The sequence below is a fragment of the Pseudorasbora parva genome, chromosome 5 (assembly GCF_024679245.1).
Source record: "Pseudorasbora parva isolate DD20220531a chromosome 5, ASM2467924v1, whole genome shotgun sequence".
NCBI lineage: Eukaryota > Metazoa > Chordata > Actinopteri > Cypriniformes > Gobionidae > Pseudorasbora > Pseudorasbora parva.
In genome coordinates this window covers 12,881,202-12,902,043 of record NC_090176.1, presented here as the reverse complement: position 1 = coordinate 12,902,043, position 20,842 = coordinate 12,881,202, and the positions used below count along the sequence as shown (strand labels likewise).

The following is a 20,842-nucleotide window of genomic DNA, read 5'->3' as shown; positions in this document are numbered from 1 at the left end:
ATGGCTCTTTAATAAATATACCGGTACATGTATCTAATCTAGTTGCTCAAAAAATGACCACAAAAAATCGGTCTTGTGAGTGGGTCAGCGGAAATATACTGAATGCCAATGGAGGCCTTTTTGAAGCCTTTCTCAGCCATCAGCTTTCAACAAAAATATCTTAATTTGTGTTCCGAAGATGTACAAAGGTGTTACGGGTGTCCAATGACATGAGGCTGAGTAATTAATGAAATAATTTTCATTTTTGGGTGAACTAACCCTTTGAGCCCATATTTGCCCTGTGGTAACTGAAGATGCTCCTTAAAAATCATTAAAGTAGCACATGTCTACTAGTGAATTATTTATAGGATTGTCACCCTCCTACAGACTGCCCTACATCTAAATAATAGGAAATTTAGGCAAAAATAGCATTTATACAAGTAAACACAAAAGCAAATGAATCGTTTAAAAAGCCAGCAGATAAGAAAACGCTTTCGGATTTTCTTAAGAAAATGTGTAGTTTTGCCTTGCAAAACATACCACCACAATGCTAGGAGGCATTCCAAATGCTTAGGGTATTATGATGTGGCTGCTAAGATAGATGTTCTGTTGTTGTTGCTAAGGATTTATGAGTAGTTTGACCATCACTGTGATTTTTCTTCTGCAATATTATTTTAGGATGTTTGTCACTGCATTAAACCTACAGTTTGCACTCTCCCAGAGCAATAGATACATCTGCAACAGACCAGGTTAAGAGGGTTCAATCCAAACCTCTCACAGCCAACCACAGTCCTCGGGATTACTGCGCAGAGCATATGCATGAAATGATGGCTTTATGAATACTGACAGAGAACCGCATATGATGCAGCATGCAGCAAAACACAGCAATCTAAGAAGGAGTGCTGTGACTGCAGTATGACGAAGAGCAACTTATCAAGGTCTCTGACAATAACAGCAAGAATGAAACTCTGCAGCAACGCTTCTTAACGTCTGTCTTCAACCTTCACAGTATTTCAAAGCAGAACACCAGGGGATTTGATATACCCTTATACACTGCTGTCTTACTTAGCTGCCTAATCCAAAAATAGCATCCATTTAGGCACAAGGACAGCTCATAATATCATGTCATTGAAATAAATCTGGAAGCACTGTCCCATACTATCGCTCTGTTCCAAAACCTAGTGAGTTGCCTTCGTAAGCAATATTTTAAGCTTTTTGAAAAGGAAAGACACCACATTGTCAAATTGCAAAGCAGCAATACTTGTAGACTTTTTGCAGGAGACAATGTACTGTGTCAATTGTACAACTTTTAAAATAATACAAAATAATAAATAAGATATCAGATGAAGCAAAAGAAAGTCCAAGTTAAAAAAGTTCCAAGTTAATAAGGTATGAGGTTTTGGAACAGAGCTGGTCTGACCATTTTAAAGAGATTCTCATACAGATGCACAAAAGATGTTAAATAATTGATGCACACTAAGTATCTCTTTTGTTTTATTAGAATGTAAATCTCTGTTGCATCACCAGTCTGGGAAGAGGCTATACTTAATGGTGTAGCAATTAAGATGTGGAAGCAACAATACCCTGCTGCATTACTACATTGATCCCAGTACACTATTTACTTAGCAATAAGATCCAGATCCATGAAGCAACCTCTGTACTCTCTTTAAGGTGGCTGTTTTAGTGATAAATCTACTGCAGCAAGAGCAACTGAACAATTGGCTGCATAGTAAAGCTACAAAATAAACCAAAGGCAAACTTCTTTTGTCTTTTAAACCAATGTTCCCTGGATAGGATATTTAAAAGTCTATCTCCAGTAGATATTTTAACAGAGACAGAGACAAACTGCAAAGACTGGACAATGATCACATTAGTTAGTGGCGTTTCCATTGCTATTACTACTACTACAATTAATTGGCTAATTTAGCATTGTAATAAATACACATGGAATGTGAAACAACCCAAATACTTAAATACTTTTTTTCTTCAAACCACCCATTTAAAAAAAAAAAAAAAAATTAGGGTTTTTATTTCGGCCATCGGAACTTGGTCCACTATTGACTTCACCGGTCAACACCATCTGCTCCTGGATCCATCTCATGGCAGACAACACTGGCATCCAGGGTGGCGGAGGATCCACCACTGATGATGGTGTATACATACAGTCGGCATCTAGTCATAGTTGGGGCCGTGGTCGGCGTGGGAAAAAGCACAGCAAGCATTGTGTGTATTTGAATGACAAAAAGGTTGCATTGCAAGTCATTGACACCTGTCGACTGGCAACGGTACATTGTAATTTTACCTGCAATAGGTTATGATTGCCCCTATTTCATTAAAATCTGGGGCAATGACCCAACCAAATGGCCGGAGGTGTTGTTTACAGACATATTTTGTTATCTGGTTGAATCTCCAGGTAAGACATTGCGGTAGCTGTAGCAGTAACATTATATTAACTTAATCATATATTATATTAGCTCAATTAACTAAATCAACTTTCGTATATGTTGCATACTATAACTCAATAAAACCTTGTCACTTACAAATTGTATGTATGTTTTACTCCAAACTATTAACCCTTTTGTGATCAGTAGTATGAAGTTGCCGAGGGACTGTGGTTCACGGCTCACATCCGTAGCAAGCGAGCCTTCAGCTGATAACGCTAATGGTAAATGGACTGCATTTATATATCATTAATAGTGAATCAGTATCTCTTATGAAAAACAACTATATGAATCTTGTAGTATTTTGGGACAAAATATTATAGTAATCCTATAGGAATACTAAAGTAGTTTGGGACATACTATAGAAGTACCATAGAGGTATTACAGAACATCACAGAAGTATTCACTATCGAAATCTTATAGGATTGTGTGATTATTTGGAAGGATGTAGAACTTCAATTCATAATTTGTTTGTTTATTGGCGGTACAGAAAACGACACAGCAACTCTTCGGTACGATTGCCCCTTGTTGTTCAATGAGCGCCAGGGCAATGTTTTCCCTCACGGGCTAAATTCGCATCACGTGATGGGGTGTTGCCCGGGGGCGTTCCCAGACCAACCGTCTGTATCTATGGGGCCGGCATCACAAAGGAGGGGGTCACACTTCCCCAAGGCAGTGGTGTCTGCCACGGCCATGGAGGCCACCTCTCTTTTCCCCTTGACTTCACTTAGTCATGGCCACGGAGGTCAACTCTGAACTCTTGTGCTCCTGTTCATGGCCAGGGAGGCCATTTCAGAACTTCCTTTGCTCCCTGTTGGCTCTATTATGGCCAAGAAGGCCGTCTCTGAACTCTCTGTGCCCTCTGTCATGGCCATTCAGGCCGTTTATGAACTCTCAGTCCCCTTGTCAGCTCTGTTGCCACTACAGAGGCTGTCTCTGTGCTCTCTATCATGTTCACGGAGACCATCCTTGAACTCTCTGGGCTCCCCATCTCTGTTCTACCATGGCCTCCTGGCTTTCTGCGGTTTTACAGTGCCAACAATTTTCATTTAAAGCTGCAGTCTGTAATTTTTTGCATTCTAGCAGTCAAATAAACAGAACTGCACGCTTCTTGTGAAAGAACACTGCAGCCGGAGCTACTTTTCTCTGTTTATGTCTATGGCGAGTCACACAGGGACTGTGCTCCTCCACTGCGGTTCTTACCAGACTGAGTTGACATAGTCCGAGTATAAACACTTATTATAAGCGTACCATAATGATTCAGGATAAGGCAAAAACACTGTTTGGGAAATAGATTCTAGTTGTACATTCTCATTATATAATTTTTGTATATCTTGAACACAAAAAAAGTTATGGACAGCAATCATTTAATTATTGTAGAACGAGGTTAAATCATTTTGCCATATTTAAATATAGATTTTAAAACAAAAATGTTGTCATATATATGTTGCCGCTAATTGTCAGCCTCTCTCTCTCGATTGCAGAATTCAAGCAAAAATATGTTTTATAAAGAAATAAAACAAGTTTGGTAGAAGCACTATTTATTCAGCTCAAGAGGAGACATGTGTATATACGGTATAAACAGCTGCATCACCTAGTCACAGTTTTCTGCATCCCTTTGCCACCCCGACTCCCGACTCCTGACTCTCAGGCCCAGCCGAGGATATGGTGCAATACTCTGTGTTTGGGCTCAATTCGAAGCTCGGAGCCCTCGATCCCCTCGGACAGAACAGCTTATTTTCTATCCAATCATTTGTAAGTGTGAACTTGTGTAATAACTGCCACAGCTAAGCAGACTTTTTTTTTTTCTTTATTAAATAAGTACAAATGATTCAGTATTTTTGGGCATTTTTTATAATTTACAAATATATCAAATATAAACAAAGCTCAAATATGTGCTTGAACAGCTGCAAAAGCAGCACATTGCAAAATTATGTATTTACATCAAATCTGTTCTGCAATACAATAACTGTCTATGTAACGTCTGTAAACATGTGATAAGCGCTGAGTTATTAAAACGAGAGAGAACACCGCACACTTCGACTTCACAAGCCGAAATATCCGGTTTTACTATCTATACGGCAACGCTGCAACCAGAGTTTCTAGAAATCCTTACCCTTGCTAAAGTTTTCAAAAAAGTCTGGTTTCAGTAACTGTATACAGCGTTTGCGTGTGGAGGAACAGCCAAACCGCATAGAAAGAGCTACAGTTTTAAAAATACCTGTGTTCGTGCGGAAAAGGCCTAATTCTCCACATTTATAAGACTAGGCAATATAAAGATTTATGATGAACTAACTAATCAAGAGAATCAGTAGAATTAAGCTAAAATATAAAAGTAATAATTAACAGGCAATTATGGACCTAAAATCATTATAGTGCATTGATACATGCACTGTACAGTTATAAGTGCCTTGCTGAATTGTATTAGCCTAGAAATCTAGACGCACCCTAGCGGCAGCAAATCTAATCTGCCTGCGAGTGTCGTCTAGCAACTCTCAATACCCTTCTGAGCTGTAATCGCCAAACTCTTGCCGGGCCAATCACATCGTGTATAGAGTCAATGGGCGGGGCAATAATGACGATGGCCAAGTTGCGTTTGCATGCTTCTAGTAAAAACAGAAACTGACGAACGGTGGTCTTTCGAATCAGCTTTGACCGTGACTCTGGAAGACTTGGAGTTGAGCTTTTCTCTGAGAAAAGAACAAAGAACAGCACTGAAGTCATACTTAAAAAGGGAAGATGTGTTTGGAGTTTAGCCGACCGGATACGGCGAATGTTTAATCTATCAACAAGCTCTGTTTCACCTTCGTTACTCTGGTTGGTTGTAGCGCTATCCTATCGTGTGCAGAGGAAGTTTGAAAGACAACCGTTTATCCCGCCCCTCGGATTGAGCCCTGTCAATGGTGAGTTTCCAGACCAAACACCTTGATGTGGGTCTGGCTTGTCAGGCTAGAATTGTATAAAATTCCCTGCTTGAAACTGAACTTTCAAGTTTTGTGTTAATTCCTTAACCTTTAAATAACCACCTCTTGCCATCAGGGCTAGCTAATCACTGGTGATGACCTCAATAAGAGAAGATCTTTAAACTGCCTTGACCTTATAAAAAAGCAATCTATCACAAATAGCCGACAGACTGCAGTGCTTCTAAGCCCTGCTCTTTCAGCATTGTGGCTGCTTAGACCTCATCTGACTGTTTAATACCCTAATTGCTTTCCTGCCATTAAATACTGAATGCATGGATACAGATTGTATTTCAGACAGACCCAGGCTTCCTGTTTGTCCACTTAATTAGAAGCAACAAGCAGACCACAGAATCTGAATACATAAGACATTTGATGTACATGTGCTCCAGAGGCTCAGAAAAAGACTGTGATTATGGTTGAAAGGAACCTGAAAGCAGCTTAGAGTATGAGCTAAACCTGTTTACCAGGCAGGGCGTTGAAGTGAAGTCAAAGATCTGATCAGTTTCAACACATTTTCCATTCCATTTTCATACTTTTCCAGACTCAAATTTCCAAGCATTATTTATCATAGTGTGCTCTTTATTTGGTATACCGTGCATACAGAAAGAATTCACAGTGCTTGACTGACACATTTTATGTTGCAGCCTTATTCCAAAATGTATTAAATTCTTTATTTGTTTCCTCAATTCTACAAACAACACCCCATAAGAACAATGTGAACGAAGTTCTTTGCAAATAATAATAAAAAAATATTACATGTACATAATAGGAGTGTAACGATTCATCTACTACATAGATGTATCAATTTATATTCCTATAATCCAACTACATCGCTCGACAAGCCTTCCGGACGACATATATCATTCTAATATCGTTTTAAAAGGTAATCAATCGATTGTATCAATAAAAGGAAATAACGCATTTGAGTTAAGCTCATATAAAGTCGTCAGGCTTTATATGGATGTTTTTTCTTAGCAGTTTTAATGATAAAGGCGTTAAATGTTACTCAGTCTGCCTATATGTGACATCAGCCACGCGCCAGCAGCAGCGAGTGCAAAGAAAACAAAACATAGCACAGACAGGATTTGTCATGCCAGCGGATGACAGAGCAGAACCCAACGAGCGAGAATTATCCAAGGGGGTAATCTAGCACTTGGAAAGCATTCCACCCATAGGGGCGGAATTTGCTACCCATTGCTAACCAAGCCATCACCTGCTGTTTAGCATCCCAATGACTCTCATTCATTTTTGAGTCACTTTAACAGTGAATAACTTTACATCTGAGGCGTTTAAAGACTCCATTTGTCCATTGTTTATTTTATTTTTTAAAAACACGACAATGTATAAATGGCTCCATTACCTTGTATCTTACACTATCGCCCTGTAGAAGCTGTTTTTTGTCAAAATAGGCTAATGATTGCGTCATAACCAATGCGACTCTGTCGCACAGTTGAGAAATTACCGTATAGACCTGAGGAGACGCTCAGAAGCAATCTTTGACAGTCGGGGGACGTGGAGACATAAAGTCTGATGAAGTCAAGGGAGAAGAATGGTGGAGAAGCCGAAAGTGAGCCAAAAGCAACGGGACAAAACATTTAAACAACATGATTCAGATTTCACTTTCCACAACTACTAGAAGACTTACAACTGTCAGACAGGTTGCTCACGTCACATCTACATCATCAAGCTCAGTCTGAGCCTGTGCAGTATGCTCAGCCATCAGGAAGTGAGTGCTTCTAATTGACCTCATTTCCGCCGCTGAAGTCTATTGGAATGCTGTGTCCATTTCTTTTACTATCTATGGAATTATCAAGCAACCATTGCGGTCCAGTGTGTGGAAACACTTTGGCTTTAGTAAAGACGGAGATGTTCTAAATAAGTTGCTCGCTGTTTGTAGTAGTAGCAGGTTCAGCCACTGCTCATTCAACATGAAGAGATGTTGGTTGCACTTTATTTGTGATATTAATATTATATTTGCATTATTTTTATGTTGAAAAACAACAGCAAAAGTAGCAGGTAAACCTACTGTTAATTAAACCTGAAGAGATGTTAGTTTCACTTTAGTTTTGATATTAATATTGTAATATTTTTATTTTGAAAAACAAGCCGAAGTAGCAGTAGAAGAATTATGTTGGTTGCACTTTCTGTACTTTTTGAAAATCGAAACAGAAAAGGTTAACTTCCTGTTAATTCAACCTAAACTGTTGGTTGCACTTTATTCAAATAAAATGTGAACACACTGATTCCCTTAAAAGAAACAACAGGGATCTAGGAAACTTCACCTGCATGTATTTATTTCAGTCACACTGATTTAAATTTCTGGCTAAAAAGTTACTGAATCGATTTCAAGTCACTGAATCGTTTCGGATCGTATCGTTCTATGAACCAATATCGTCCTTGAATCATATCGACAACCTCAAATCGTGATACGAATCAAAACATTGTTAAAATGAATCGTTATACCCCTAGTACATAAGTATTCATAGCCGTTGCCATGACACTCACAATTTAGCTGAAGTGCATCCTGTTTCTTTCTGTATGCATGGTATACCAAATCTTTGAGATGTTTCTAAAACTTGATTGGAGTCCACCTGTGGTAAATTCCGTTGATTGGACATGATTTGGAAAGGCACACACCTATACAAAGCCCCACGGTTAACAGTGCATGTCAGAGCACAAACGAAGCCACGAAGTCCAAGGAATTGCCTGTAGACCTCCAAGACAGGACTGTATAGAGGCACAGATCTATGGACAGGTACAGGGACATTTCTGCTGCATTGAAGGTCCCAGTGAGCACAATGTCTTTTATCATCCATAAATGGAAGAAGTTTGGAACCACCAGTACTCTTCCTAGAGCTGGCTGCCTGGACAAATTGAGCGATCGAAGGACAAGGTCCTTAGTTAGGGAGGTGACCAAGAACCAGGTGGTCACTCTGACAGAGCTCCAGCGTTTCTCTGTGGAGAAAGGAGAACCTTCCAGAAGAACAACCATCTGCAGCACAACACCAATAACGCCTGTATGGTAGAGTCCCCCGACTAAAGCCATTCCTCAGTAAAAGGCAGCCAGAAGTGATCCAAAAGGTTTCTGAAGGACTCTCAGACTACGAGAAACAAAATTCTCTGGTCTGATGAAACTCTATGCCCTGATTGGCAAGTGAAATTTCTGGAAGATACCAGGCACCGTGCATGACCTTGCCAATAACATCCCTACAGTGACGCATGGTGGTGGCAGCATCATGCTGTGGGGATGTTTTTCAGCGGCAGAAACTGGGAGACTAGTCAGGATCGAAGGAAAGATTAATGCACCAATGTACAGAGACATCCTTGATGAAAACCTGCTCCAGAGCAATCTGATTAAGCTTGAGAGGTCCTGCAAAGAAGAATGGGAGACACAGCCCAAAAATAGGTGTGCCAAGCATGTAGCATCACACTCAAAAAGACTTGAGGCTGTAATTGGTGCCAGAGGTGCTTCAACGAAGTATTGCGCAAAGGCTGTGAATACTTATGTACCTGTGAATTATTTCTTTATATATATATATATATATATATATATATATATATATATATATATATATATATATATATATATATATATATATATATATATATATATATATATATATAAACAGCTGATATATATATATATATATATATATATATATATATATATATATATATATATATATATATATATAAACAGCTGATATATATATATATATACATATATATTTTTTTATTTTTATTATTATTATTCTTTTACGTTATCTTTTTATTTTTTTTATCTTTTATTCTTTTACATTATCTTTATGGGGTATTGTTTGTAGAATTGAAGGAAAAAAAATACATTTGATCCATTTTGGAAAAAAGCTGTAACATAAAATGTGGAAAAAGTAAAGCTCTGTAAATACTTTCCATATGCACTGTATAGTACAGTCATCTGTGAATATGTTTATTTTCCCAGGGTTTTTTTTTAATTGATTTTCTCGAAGTGACAACATACAGAGCCCCTAAAATAATAATAAAAAATATACAGAGTTTTGCATGCACACAAGAATCTTTATTGTGCCCTCAAGAAACTATTCACATGCGCACTGGATTTTTAAGCTGCCTTGCTAATTTCTAGTTTTATAGCATCACTGTCATCCTACTATTAAGAAAACGAGAGCATGGATGCACATAAATTAATAAATGTATTTGCTCTAAATGTGGCTTCTTAATTTAATGCATCCTCTGTGGCAGCAGAGAATTCATGACATGAAACAGCTGATGGCACAAACAAGGCTGTGTGCATTGTCCTATTTGCCAAGTTTTGGGTGGCAGTGGCTTAAGACTGCAACATACTCCGCAAGAACAGAGAAAAAAAGTTATCGCTCCCGATGAGCTGAATGGCGCCTTACATGGCTGACATTGCCGTCGGTGTATGAATGAGAGAGTGAATGGGTGAATGTGAGGCAATATGTAAAGTGCTTTGGATGGCCATAGGGTCTTTAGAAAGCGCTATATAAATGCAGTCCGTTTACCATTTACCAAGTTCAAGGGTCCATATAAAAAGACTGGTAAAAAAGTGTTCAAAATGTGGCATTTGTTAGGACAGTACTGATGGTGTTGGGATTAAAAAGTAAGAAATGAGCAGCTAGCTGGGGAGCACACTTCAAGAGTTTCAGGCTAGGCTAAGCTCGCTTTACTTTGGCTCTGCTTCAAAGTGTGTGGGATTATAGACTGATTGTTATAGTTATGGCACCTCTAGTGGCATGACATCATCATAAACATTAAGTGATACTGCTGTGGCTGACTATTTGAGGGTGTTCCCTACCGAGACTGAACCTTCCCAGTCCACTTCTTCTGAGGCTTGTATGCTAGTTGTCCTTCTCAGCAATTAAACGCTGGAAAGAGACGGTCTAGTAAATGTACATAGCTACGTCACGCATGTTCCCGTCCCCATGGTCAGGACGCGAAACGAAGGCTGCCTTCCAAGGATCTTTCAAATTGCAATGGCCTTCAGCAACTTATGATGACGTGGCAGCCAGTTTTCTCAAAATTAGTTTGTTTTTATCTTCTGCACTGAGCCAGAAATCTCCAATACACCAAACTTTACAGTTTTATTCCTATTTATACTCTGAAGGTTTTTACACAATAGTTTGTTCATATATAAATCATCTAATTTAGGGATGTGCCGGTCCAAAACTCAATATCAGTATATATATATAATATTGACTCTGGTACATCATTATTTGTCGGATCGGTATCGTCAGACAGGATCGATCCAAAGCTGATACTGTGCGTTTAATATTCTGTGTTATTGTTAAGCCTCAGTGCCCCACAAAAGGCACAAAAACATTATAAAGCATCATCAATGCTTTGTGCACTATGTTAAGTGTTTTGAAGCCATTCCATAGTTTATTGATGTACAGATGAATATTTAAGTCATTAAATATAAGTTCTCATAAATGCTTCCATGATCTGCTCGATCTATTATTCACTCTCTATTCAGCTTTCAAACTGTGCGTTACGTTCGGTTATGACAGTCAGCATTGATGGAACTCTCTCCAAGATGATTCAATGTTCCTGTTATTATGCTTGATCTGAAGATAACGGTTTATGGTTTTGCAGAAAATTACTTTATCTTGCTGGAGTTTATTGCTGTACACCGTGTTAATTTTTACCGGGTATCTGTTAGAATCTAACTTTATTTTCATGGCGACCCATTTTTTAAGGCTCGCGACCCAGGGTTTGAAAACCACTGTGTTAGATCACAACACTGGACTAGAGAGTGTATTGTTCTTCACACATGTAACGTGTGAAGTTGAAATTTTATGAAATGAAATTTTAAACTGTTAAAAGAAAAGGCTCAATAAAACATTGCATAGATAGAGACAATACGCATTGTTATATCTTCCCTTTGTGTTTTGAAATTTTGAGTTGGTTCAATGCTGCACGCTGTGACTTCATGTTGCTTCAAAGGCATCATCCTGTGCACGGGATGTGCATAAACGCTTTGTGCCGCTCTGTATTGGAGCCTTTTGTATTATAATACTTTTGCACTATGAAAGATTATTAATAGCCTTTCTTGTTCTGCCCTATCTATAATATGTTGCTGCCTCATTAAAAAGCTGTGCTATACATTTAAAATACATTTTAATTTGTCAGTATATAGGCCCTACTTCTATAAATATATTAACTTCTTTTTCATGAATGTGTTTTAGAACGTGTAACATTTTATCAGAGTATTATTTAGTGCTACACGTATTCACTTTTATTTGTTCCCCACTAAATGTTTTTTCCATTAAATATTTAGATTGTATACAGTTATTCTGCACTCATGATTTTTCGACAGTAACTTTTGCTGCTGAATTATCCACTAATTTAGTTTATCCACCATCTAGTTTATAGTAGTATATTTGTCAGATTTTTTTGTAATTAGTTTTTTTCTTTATAATGAAGTTGTCTGTATTTAGTATTTTTGTGTTTAACACACAAAAGAGTGATTTTCAGTTCAACACGCTGAGGTATAGATAATTCTACACTGAATTTTTAAACAAAACTGCACTGGTATCGGTCAGTGTTGGATAGGTTCTGAAAAAATGGTATTGGTGCATCCCATTCATTTTATACTTTTTTTTCTTCTTCTAAAAACAGTTATTTTTGTTTTGTTTTTGTTGACAGTATTTTTTCATTTATAGAGTGAGAAAAAAAGAGATATCAAATCCCCTCTGTAAAAACATATAACTTTAATATATCAAAAAGATTAAATAATAATTTTTAACATGAGTATATTTATGTTTTGGAATCATTTATGAAAATGACTAGCCTAGAAATCTAGACGCACCCTAGCGGCAGCAAATTTAATCTGCCCGCAAGTGTCGTCTAGGAACTCTCAATACCCATCTGAGCTGTATTCCTCACAATCTGGACAGGCCAATCACGTTGTGTATAGAGTCGGCGGGCGGGGCCATAATGACGACGGCCGAGTTGTGTTTGTGTGCTCCTAGTAAAGACAGAAACTGGCAAATGGCGGCGGTCTTTCGAATCAGCTTTGACCGCGACTCTGGAAGACATGGAGTTAAGCTTTTCTCTGAGAAAAGAACAAAGATACCGGATACGGTGAATGTTTAATCTATCAACAAGCTCTGTTTCACCTTCGTTGCTCTAGTTGGTGTAGCGCTATCCTATCGCGTGCAGAGGGAGTTTGAAAGACAACCGTTTATCCCGCCCCTCAGATTGAGCCCTGTCTATGGTGAGTTTCCAGACCAAACATCTTGATGTGGGTCTGGCTTGTCAGGCTAGAAAATGACTGCATGTTCAAGCAGATATTGCACCATTTGCATTTTTAAACATTACTGGTGATGTATGGCTATATCTATTAGTTAAAATCGTTTACCGTTCTCCTGTAGTGTATTGCCTTCATTATTTACTGAAAATGTTCTCTGCACATCTTGTCGTAACTCTCAAATATTATTTGTGCTTTTATAATGGACATAGGCCAGTAAGGGCTAGCGACTGACATTAGAGTCTGCGATCTTTTGAGTCCTTGTTAGCATGCCTGCTTCAAATGCCAGAGACCCTGGTTCGAATTCCGCTCGGTGCGGGTCAGGTAGGACTGGTTACATTTGGTGCTGTGAACCGGATAGGGTTGAGGCCAGTAACCGATGTTGGCCAATAAGAGCTGTGCTCCTACACCTCACTTCCATGGCCTCAAGAGGCATGCTTAGTGTGCCAGCCTCCCATTCCGGAAACCTGGTTCGCTCTGTGCGGGTTGAGTATGACTGCTTACATTTGGTGCTGTGACCCGGATGGGATTGAGCTTTAGGAGGGTGAGTATAACGGATGAAGGCCAGTAAGAGCTGTGCTTGTAAACCTAACTCCCCTGGCCTCAAGAGGCGTGCACTTTTTGTTAGTGCGCCCCCCTCCCAAGCCGAAGACCCCGGATCGAATTCTGCTTGATGCGGGTCAAGTATATGGCTGGTTTGCAAGAATTCAAACTTGGTGATGGGTTGCAAGGTCTGCATTTGCCCTCAAAGGTATTGGTTGTATAACAGAGCAACTAGCAAGCTGAACAGAAACATGACATTTTGTTTTTCACAGTAGAAAGTCACACTGGAAGGGCACTAAATGGTGACAATTTTCATTATGGGTTGAATAGAGACTGTATGCTTATCACAATATTTACAAAGTAAGTGTACAAGTAAGCACACAAACACATCTGCACGGGTGCACAACAGGCCATCTTAAGAGGCAGTAAATATGAACAGTGGACACCTGGACCCCTGGAAGTAAAAAATAAAACCAGACCATTCTGTTAAAAGGTCTGACTCACCTCTGAGTGCAGGGAGGAGTGAGTGGTCCTTCTTGTTGTCGCATTTGTTGCATTCACTGAAGTACAGCAACAGGAAGACGTCCACTAGCACCCATACCAGAGAGGTGGTCAGCACCACCTTACAGTACACAAAGCGTCTCATGAGCCCGTGTTGGCGTCAGGACCCCACAGATGGGCAGAGGAGACGGACACAGGAGATGGGGCAGGGGGATATGTGACAGGACACGTGCTGAGACGTCATCCCACTGGAGGAAGACAAGAAATGCATAAATATTAGGATTAACATCCTTCTTTACAAAACTCAGGTATCAGAGCAGAAATCCATTTAGCATTTAGCAAGACATTAAAGGGTTAGTTCACCCAAAAATGAAAATTCTGTCATCATTTACTCACCCTCATGTTGTTCCAAACCCATATGAGTTTTTTTTGTTCTGCTAACACAAAAGAAGATATGTGGAAGAATGTTTGTAACCAAGCAGATAGAACAACCATTCACAGGGGAAAAAAATACTATGGTAGTGAACGGTTGTTCTATCTGCTTGGTTACAAACATTCTTCCAAATATCTTATTTTGTGTTCAGCAGAAGAAAGAAACTCATACAGGATTGGAACAACATGACGGTGAGTAAATGGTGACAGAATTTTCATTTTTGGGTGAACTATCCCTTTAAATACAGACATAATAATGCTGAGTATATCAAGATCTGGAAAAAACTCATTTATACTGATTGTGAAAGTAGAGTGTTTTACTCTCAGACTAGTAATTTTCAAGTATATTACTGCAAATGCTTGTAGCAATGCAAGTTTGATTTCATAGATTGTTGTGCTCAAAAGTACACTATATTATCAAAGGTTTTGGCACGTCTGTTTTTAGATGCTCATGAACTTTAACGACATTCCAGTTTTTATCCGTAGGGTTTAATATGGAGTTGGCCTAACCTTTGCAGCTATAACAGCTTCAACTCTTATGGGAAGGCTTTACACAAGGTTTAGGCCATTCTTCTAGAAGCGCATTTGTGAGGTCAGGCACTGATGTTGGACGAGAAGGCCTGGCTCTCTAATTCATCCCAAAGGTGTTATATGAAGTCAGGACTTGAAGTCAGGACTTGACTGTGCAGGCCAGTCAAGTTCTCCACACCAAACTCACTTATCCTAGTCTTTATGGACCTTGCTTTGTGCACTTTTGTGCAGTCATTTTGTAACAAGAAGAGGCCATTCTCAAACTGTTCTCACAAAGTTGAATGTCAATCATGAAATTGTCCAAAATGTCTTGGTATGCTAAAGCATTAAAGGGTTAGTTCCCCCAAAAATAAAAATTCTGTCATAAATTACTTACACTCATGTTGTTCAACAACCGTAAGACATTTGTTCATCTTTGAAACACAAATGAAGATAATTTTATTGAAATTCGATGGCTCAGAAAGGCCTTCATTGACACTGATGTCATTTCCTCTATCAAGACCCATAAAATGCACTAAAGACGTCGTTACAAGTCCATCTCACTACAGTGGTTCTACAATCATTTTACGAAGTGACAAGAATCATTTTTGTGCACAAAAAAATCTAAATAATGACTTATATAGTGATGGGCCGATTTTAAAACGCCACTTTGTAAATCCTTGGAGCTTAATGAATCAGTGTATCCGAAACATTAATCGATACGTTGATTCAAAATTCTTCGAGGCTTGACGAAGCGGTGTTTTGAAATCGGCCCATCACTATAAGTCGTTATTTAGGGTTTTTTTGCACACAAAAACTATTCTCATCGCTTCATAAAATGATTGTGATGGAATTTTGGTTCCTTGCCACCATCACCTCTTTTGTCTTTGGTTTTTGGCTTGCTCAGACACCGACATTTCATCTATATTACGATCTGCCAGCACTGACATAATATGAAAACTTAACTGAGCTGGTTGACATCACTGTTTTCTTCAGAGCGGCTGTACAGCTAAATCTATGTTGCGTTATTTTCCTGTTAACACTTTAAAGCTGCTTTGAAACGATCTGCATTGTAAAAAACGCTATATAAATGAAGGAGACTTAACTTGACCAGGGAAGTATGCAATTTCAGATGCAGCCCAAGTCTACATCTATATCATGTCATGCCGCAACAGCTTGTGGCTTTCTTCTTCTTTCTTCTCTATAAATAAATATATATATATATATATATATATATATATATATATATATATATATATATATATATATATATATATATATATATATATATATATATATATATATATATATATGGAGCTGTATCTAAATGCCTTTACTTTCACTTTTACTTTTTTGCAGCTTTCATATTGTCAGCTTGTGCTTTTGAGTACATATATATAGGTCACATTTTGGTTTTTTATATATATATACCAAAATGTGACCTATATATATGTACTCAAAAGCACAAGCTGACAATCAGAAAACCAAGGCATTTAGATAGAGGCTCCAAAACATGTTTATGAATATGATTAAAGTAATGTTTCACGTTCAAAATTTGAGCAGAATCAGTGATGTGCTGTCCATTACCACTAAAATTATTTTATTTTGTCAAAAAAAAAACAACAAAAAAACAATCATATCTCCAATAATGCCCTTAGGTTGAACTCTTTTGGAAAAGACATTATGGATGGCTTAAAAAAACTGACCGTAGAACTGAACATTTACTATAAATAATGAGTTCTGTTTCCTTTTGGTGCAATGAGAATCCCTCATCTGGCGTAGACCTGGTTAAAGGCTAATCACCTTTTCTTTGGAAGGTGTTAAAATTAATAAAAAAAAATAAAGATGAAATTGAATTCTGTATATTCCAGACTCCTTTCCTTGTTTGATTTCTTACAGTGTTTCAATTAACCAGCCGACTGGTGTAAAGTCTAAAAACTCAGCCCTTCGGACTGTGGTGTATAGTTACCTCAAAGCTATTATCATTAGTCTCCTGAAACTCAAAACCCAAAGAAAGCAATGATTGGGTCTTAATTAAGAGGCTTTCACTTCACATTTGGGCCTTTGCAAAGTCTGATATTAACAGCGGTGTAGCTAATGAGATGTAATTATTTGACACATTTGCTAAGAGTTTCCTAGTAACAAAGTCACTATTTTAGCAGAATTTCTACTGATTGTCTCACCCCTGGTTTCACAGACAAAGCCTAGTCCCAGACTAAAATGCATGTTTGAGCAGTTTTAATTGAAAGCGACTTGCACTGACATTTATTAAAACATGTTAGTGTCATTGTTTTGTCTCATCGACACAACAGCCAGTGGTACTGATCCTTAGCAAGCCGTCTCCAGTGTGATAACCTTTATATTCAATCAGATGGAACAGGACAAATATTCAGATTATTGCAATCCAATCTGAATCCTGACCTAAAATGTCACCTGAATCATAATCATACACTGTTTGGTCTTTGGCCAGAGGAGATGGAGCCTTGTTTCTCCCCATTTATTTGTTTTATTTTTTTCTGTCACATTATAGAGGTTTGTTTCCTTGCCACTGTCATCTCTGTCGCCTTTGACTTTTGGCTTGCTCAGTTGGGGACACTAAATATTCAACTATATTACTGATCTGCCTGAATTGACACAATTGTATGAGAATTGACTTGAGCTGGACAATGATATCACTGTTCTATCCATCGCGGCTGTACAGCCGAAACAATCTTTGTTGTATTATTTTCTTGTTATCACTATAAAGCTGCCTTGTAATGATCTGTATTGTAAAAATCACTATATAAATAAAGATGATTGACTTGAGTCATGATGCACAATTCCAGTAATGTTTTTGTTTTGTTTTTTCTATGGCATGTTAATAAAAACTACTTAAATTACCTAATTAAACTAAGGCCTAATCCTGGCTTAATCTAAGATCTGTCTGTGAAACCAGGCTTAAATGTATTAAAATAACAATATCACTACATAAAGGTAATTAAGCAAAGAACTGCAAGTACATTGACATAACAGAGCACAGTGAGATAATTTGCCCACATTTTGCATAATATTGCCATCATGTTTCCAAAGACAACTGAAATCGAATTTTGGAACTGCCCCAAGATAAGAGAAACAAGCAGACATAGGCCTAGCCTAATTCTCTACATACTGTAGGTCACCAAAGTAGCATGTCTTAGAGATTAGTTAACTCACTAATACTCTTATCCTTAAGATCCGTAAGCTTTTATTTCCTTTTACAAAACACCCAGTTACACTAAAATCACTTCAGGCAGTTTCAGTGGGAGAAAATGTTCTCGAGTTCCTGAGTCAGCAGCTTTCACTTCAAATTAAAGACGAACACAATTTTTCCTTAAGGCGTTTTTTTCATGCTGGGATGGTGGCCTGCATATACACATGCATCTGTGCATTAGATGATACACACACTACACACACCTGTTTAGATTCACAGCATTAAGTGATGCCAGATGCCCAAGGCAACATTTAAAAATATATTTTTAAATGAATACATGACAGCTGGGGAAGTTATCATACTTATGATATCCGGTATATATATATATATATATATATATATATATATATATATATATATATATATATATATATATATATATATATATATATATATATATCAAAGCCCTTTAAATTTGATTAACAATACTTTCTAGTGAACATTATTTTTTGGTTGCTTACAAAATATCACATACACTTAAATGTGCACGCAATAAATGAAAATTACTGACCGAGGATGTTATAATTGTCTTGGGTTTTATAGGTTCAGCAGCCTCTTTTTCACACGTGAAATTTTCACTGAGAATGTCATCTTTTGTCAGTTCTGAAATAATTATATTTAGCATGTCCACAGCTCATACCTCTGAGGCTCTGCCAGTTATGTAAAACAATATCAAAACAGTTGACCACACTCAAATTGACATGCTGTACGAAGCCTTGTCAACGTTTGACTGCACCCAAAAGCGGAAGTTTAGAATGTTAACCCCCAAAGAATTTGTATTTTATTTGTATGTACCCTGACTTTGGTTCGTTAATCCGCTTGATATTTAAGGCAGTGATTTACAAGTCAATGACACTTCTGTACTTACTGAATTAAGACTGAATGACACCTTGAGCTCCCGATGACCAGCCAACAACGTGTTGCCTCTGTTTCCTATTATTTATAATTCCAACACGATTTCATGTGCATCTCTTCGTACGCGTATAAACGCCGTGTAACGCCATATTCCCACTAAAAATAATTAGTAAAGTAAAACGAATAACAGGCCGGATTTATTTGGCCAAATAAATCTCGAGCTGTCCCTTACAGCACTGTCTCTGTGACAAATGATGCTGAAAGCATTCAGCCCACTGCATCACTGGCCAGATGTCATTCCTGGATTCAGATGCGGATGCTGGAGATGTCCTGCGCCATGTCTCAGGCTATGTCTTTATATGAATAAACATTTGCATGCCTTTAGAAATGCTTTCATGTGATGTCGAAATCGTTCCGGTTGGGGTATTAGATTTAGGATGACTGGAGACAAGAGGCGTGTCCATCTTAAGACACCAACGCGCAAGTGCGCCGAGGACATCTGGTACATGTAGGCTATTTCTAATGGCAGCTTTCTCATCGAGGAAAAAAAAGGCAACGATTCTACTTCTGATATAGGACGTCGTTATTACAAATCATTCAGAATAATAGAAATTCAGTGGTTAATATTGTCTATATTTTACAGCATTTATCTTTAACACACGATTACACGTTACAAAAATATGTGGGCGCGTTTCTTAATCCATAAAACAAATTCACATGTATTATTTCCAAAATAAGAATAAGAATAATGTTATTAATTGATTACATCACCTGTTTTCGCATCCTTTTTACTTGATGGAGTGATCAAATGTTTTAACAACACATTTGTATCCAGTATCGTATGTTTCATAGTCTACTAATTATTACAATAATTTTAAATACTTTTTTACATAGTGCATTGATTTTCCATTCATTCGTTCGCCATACAGTGTATGGTTCAAATTTGCTGCCCACAATAAAAGTTGGAGGCACAGCAGCGACACCTGCTGCATGCAGTAGAAACTAGACGCATTGGATATTTAAAAATGTCCAACTTACACTACACTAGGCTACTATGATAAATAAATGATTTGCCCATGTCATGTCACACTAGTCACTATAAATTTAAAATAATGAAACACGGTTGATATTCAAAGTGGCTTTATGTGGTCAGACACTTATGTGTCATAATATTATTAACATTCCACAAAATTCAAGCTCAAATGGTGTTTTTGACCAGTGAATGTTGGCCTACGTGTTTGGCCTGCCGTTAAAATGACCGCACCGCATTATGTTTTCATCATCTTACAGGTTATAAAGTTAATTGTAGCTATGCAGGCACTCAGTTTCTCTGTAATTTTATATGTATGACAATAACGTTGTAACTGTCATGTTCTGTTTGTTTTGGTTTTCAGTCATCACATGTTCCTTTGTAACAGTTTCCAGCATCCTGTCTGTTTCCTTGGTTGCCCTCATTAGTTAATGTCCCAGCTGTGTCTAATTACTCGTCTTGTTTCCGTTTGCTATTTCTTCCAGTTTCACTCTTTGTCTTTGTCCAGTCACCGTTATGTTAGATGTGTTGTCCATTTGTCTGTCTGCCTGCTTTGCGTTTGTTATTAAACTATGCGTTGAACTTGATTAATCTGTATTTATCTTCATTCCTGCACACATCTGCAACAAACGATACTTATTCATGTTCTTATTCGAGTTCAGCCTATATTTTGTCCTTATTTCTTCTGATGGAATAAATTTGTAGCAAATGACCTGTGTTTTTTTGCACATTTAATCTGTATCCTGATAAAGTGCCAGATTTATCTAGTGTTTAAATAAGATTTGTAAATTATATTACTGGGTCTCTCAAGTATATCATAATATTGTCTGTGAATAATGCAATTTTATGATCATCTTCCCCCATCTTTATCCCAGTAATATAATGGTTTTGCCGTATCCATTGACTAAGGGGTTCAATATAAGGAGCAAAAAGGAGAGGGGGAAAGAGGATACCCCTTCTTCAGATAGATAAACTCCCGTTTACTTTAATTCTTGTTTGTGGTCTCGAATATATTAACTGTATGGCTTTAATAATGTTTTCATGATAACCTAATTTTTCTAGTACTCTATATAGGTATGACCACCTGATCGA

At 37.8% G+C, this 20,842-nt stretch overlaps 1 protein-coding gene across 2 annotated transcripts in view; it reads right to left on the bottom strand.

Moving 5' to 3' along the window:
• The window catches only part of galnt13 (polypeptide N-acetylgalactosaminyltransferase 13), a 110,142-nt gene extending 90,966 nt beyond the window's left edge, over window positions 1-19,176 (bottom strand). For both annotated transcript variants that reach the window (XM_067443274.1, XM_067443273.1), the window contains exons 1-2: window positions 18,734-19,176; window positions 13,698-13,942 (exon numbers count right to left, since the gene is read on the bottom strand). In XM_067443274.1, coding sequence (XP_067299375.1) covers window positions 13,698-13,839 — 142 coding nt within the window. In that variant the 5' untranslated portion in view covers window positions 13,840-13,942; window positions 18,734-19,176. The remainder of the gene's footprint in view (window positions 1-13,697; window positions 13,943-18,733) is intronic.
• Window positions 19,177-20,842: the final 1,666 nt, after the last annotated feature.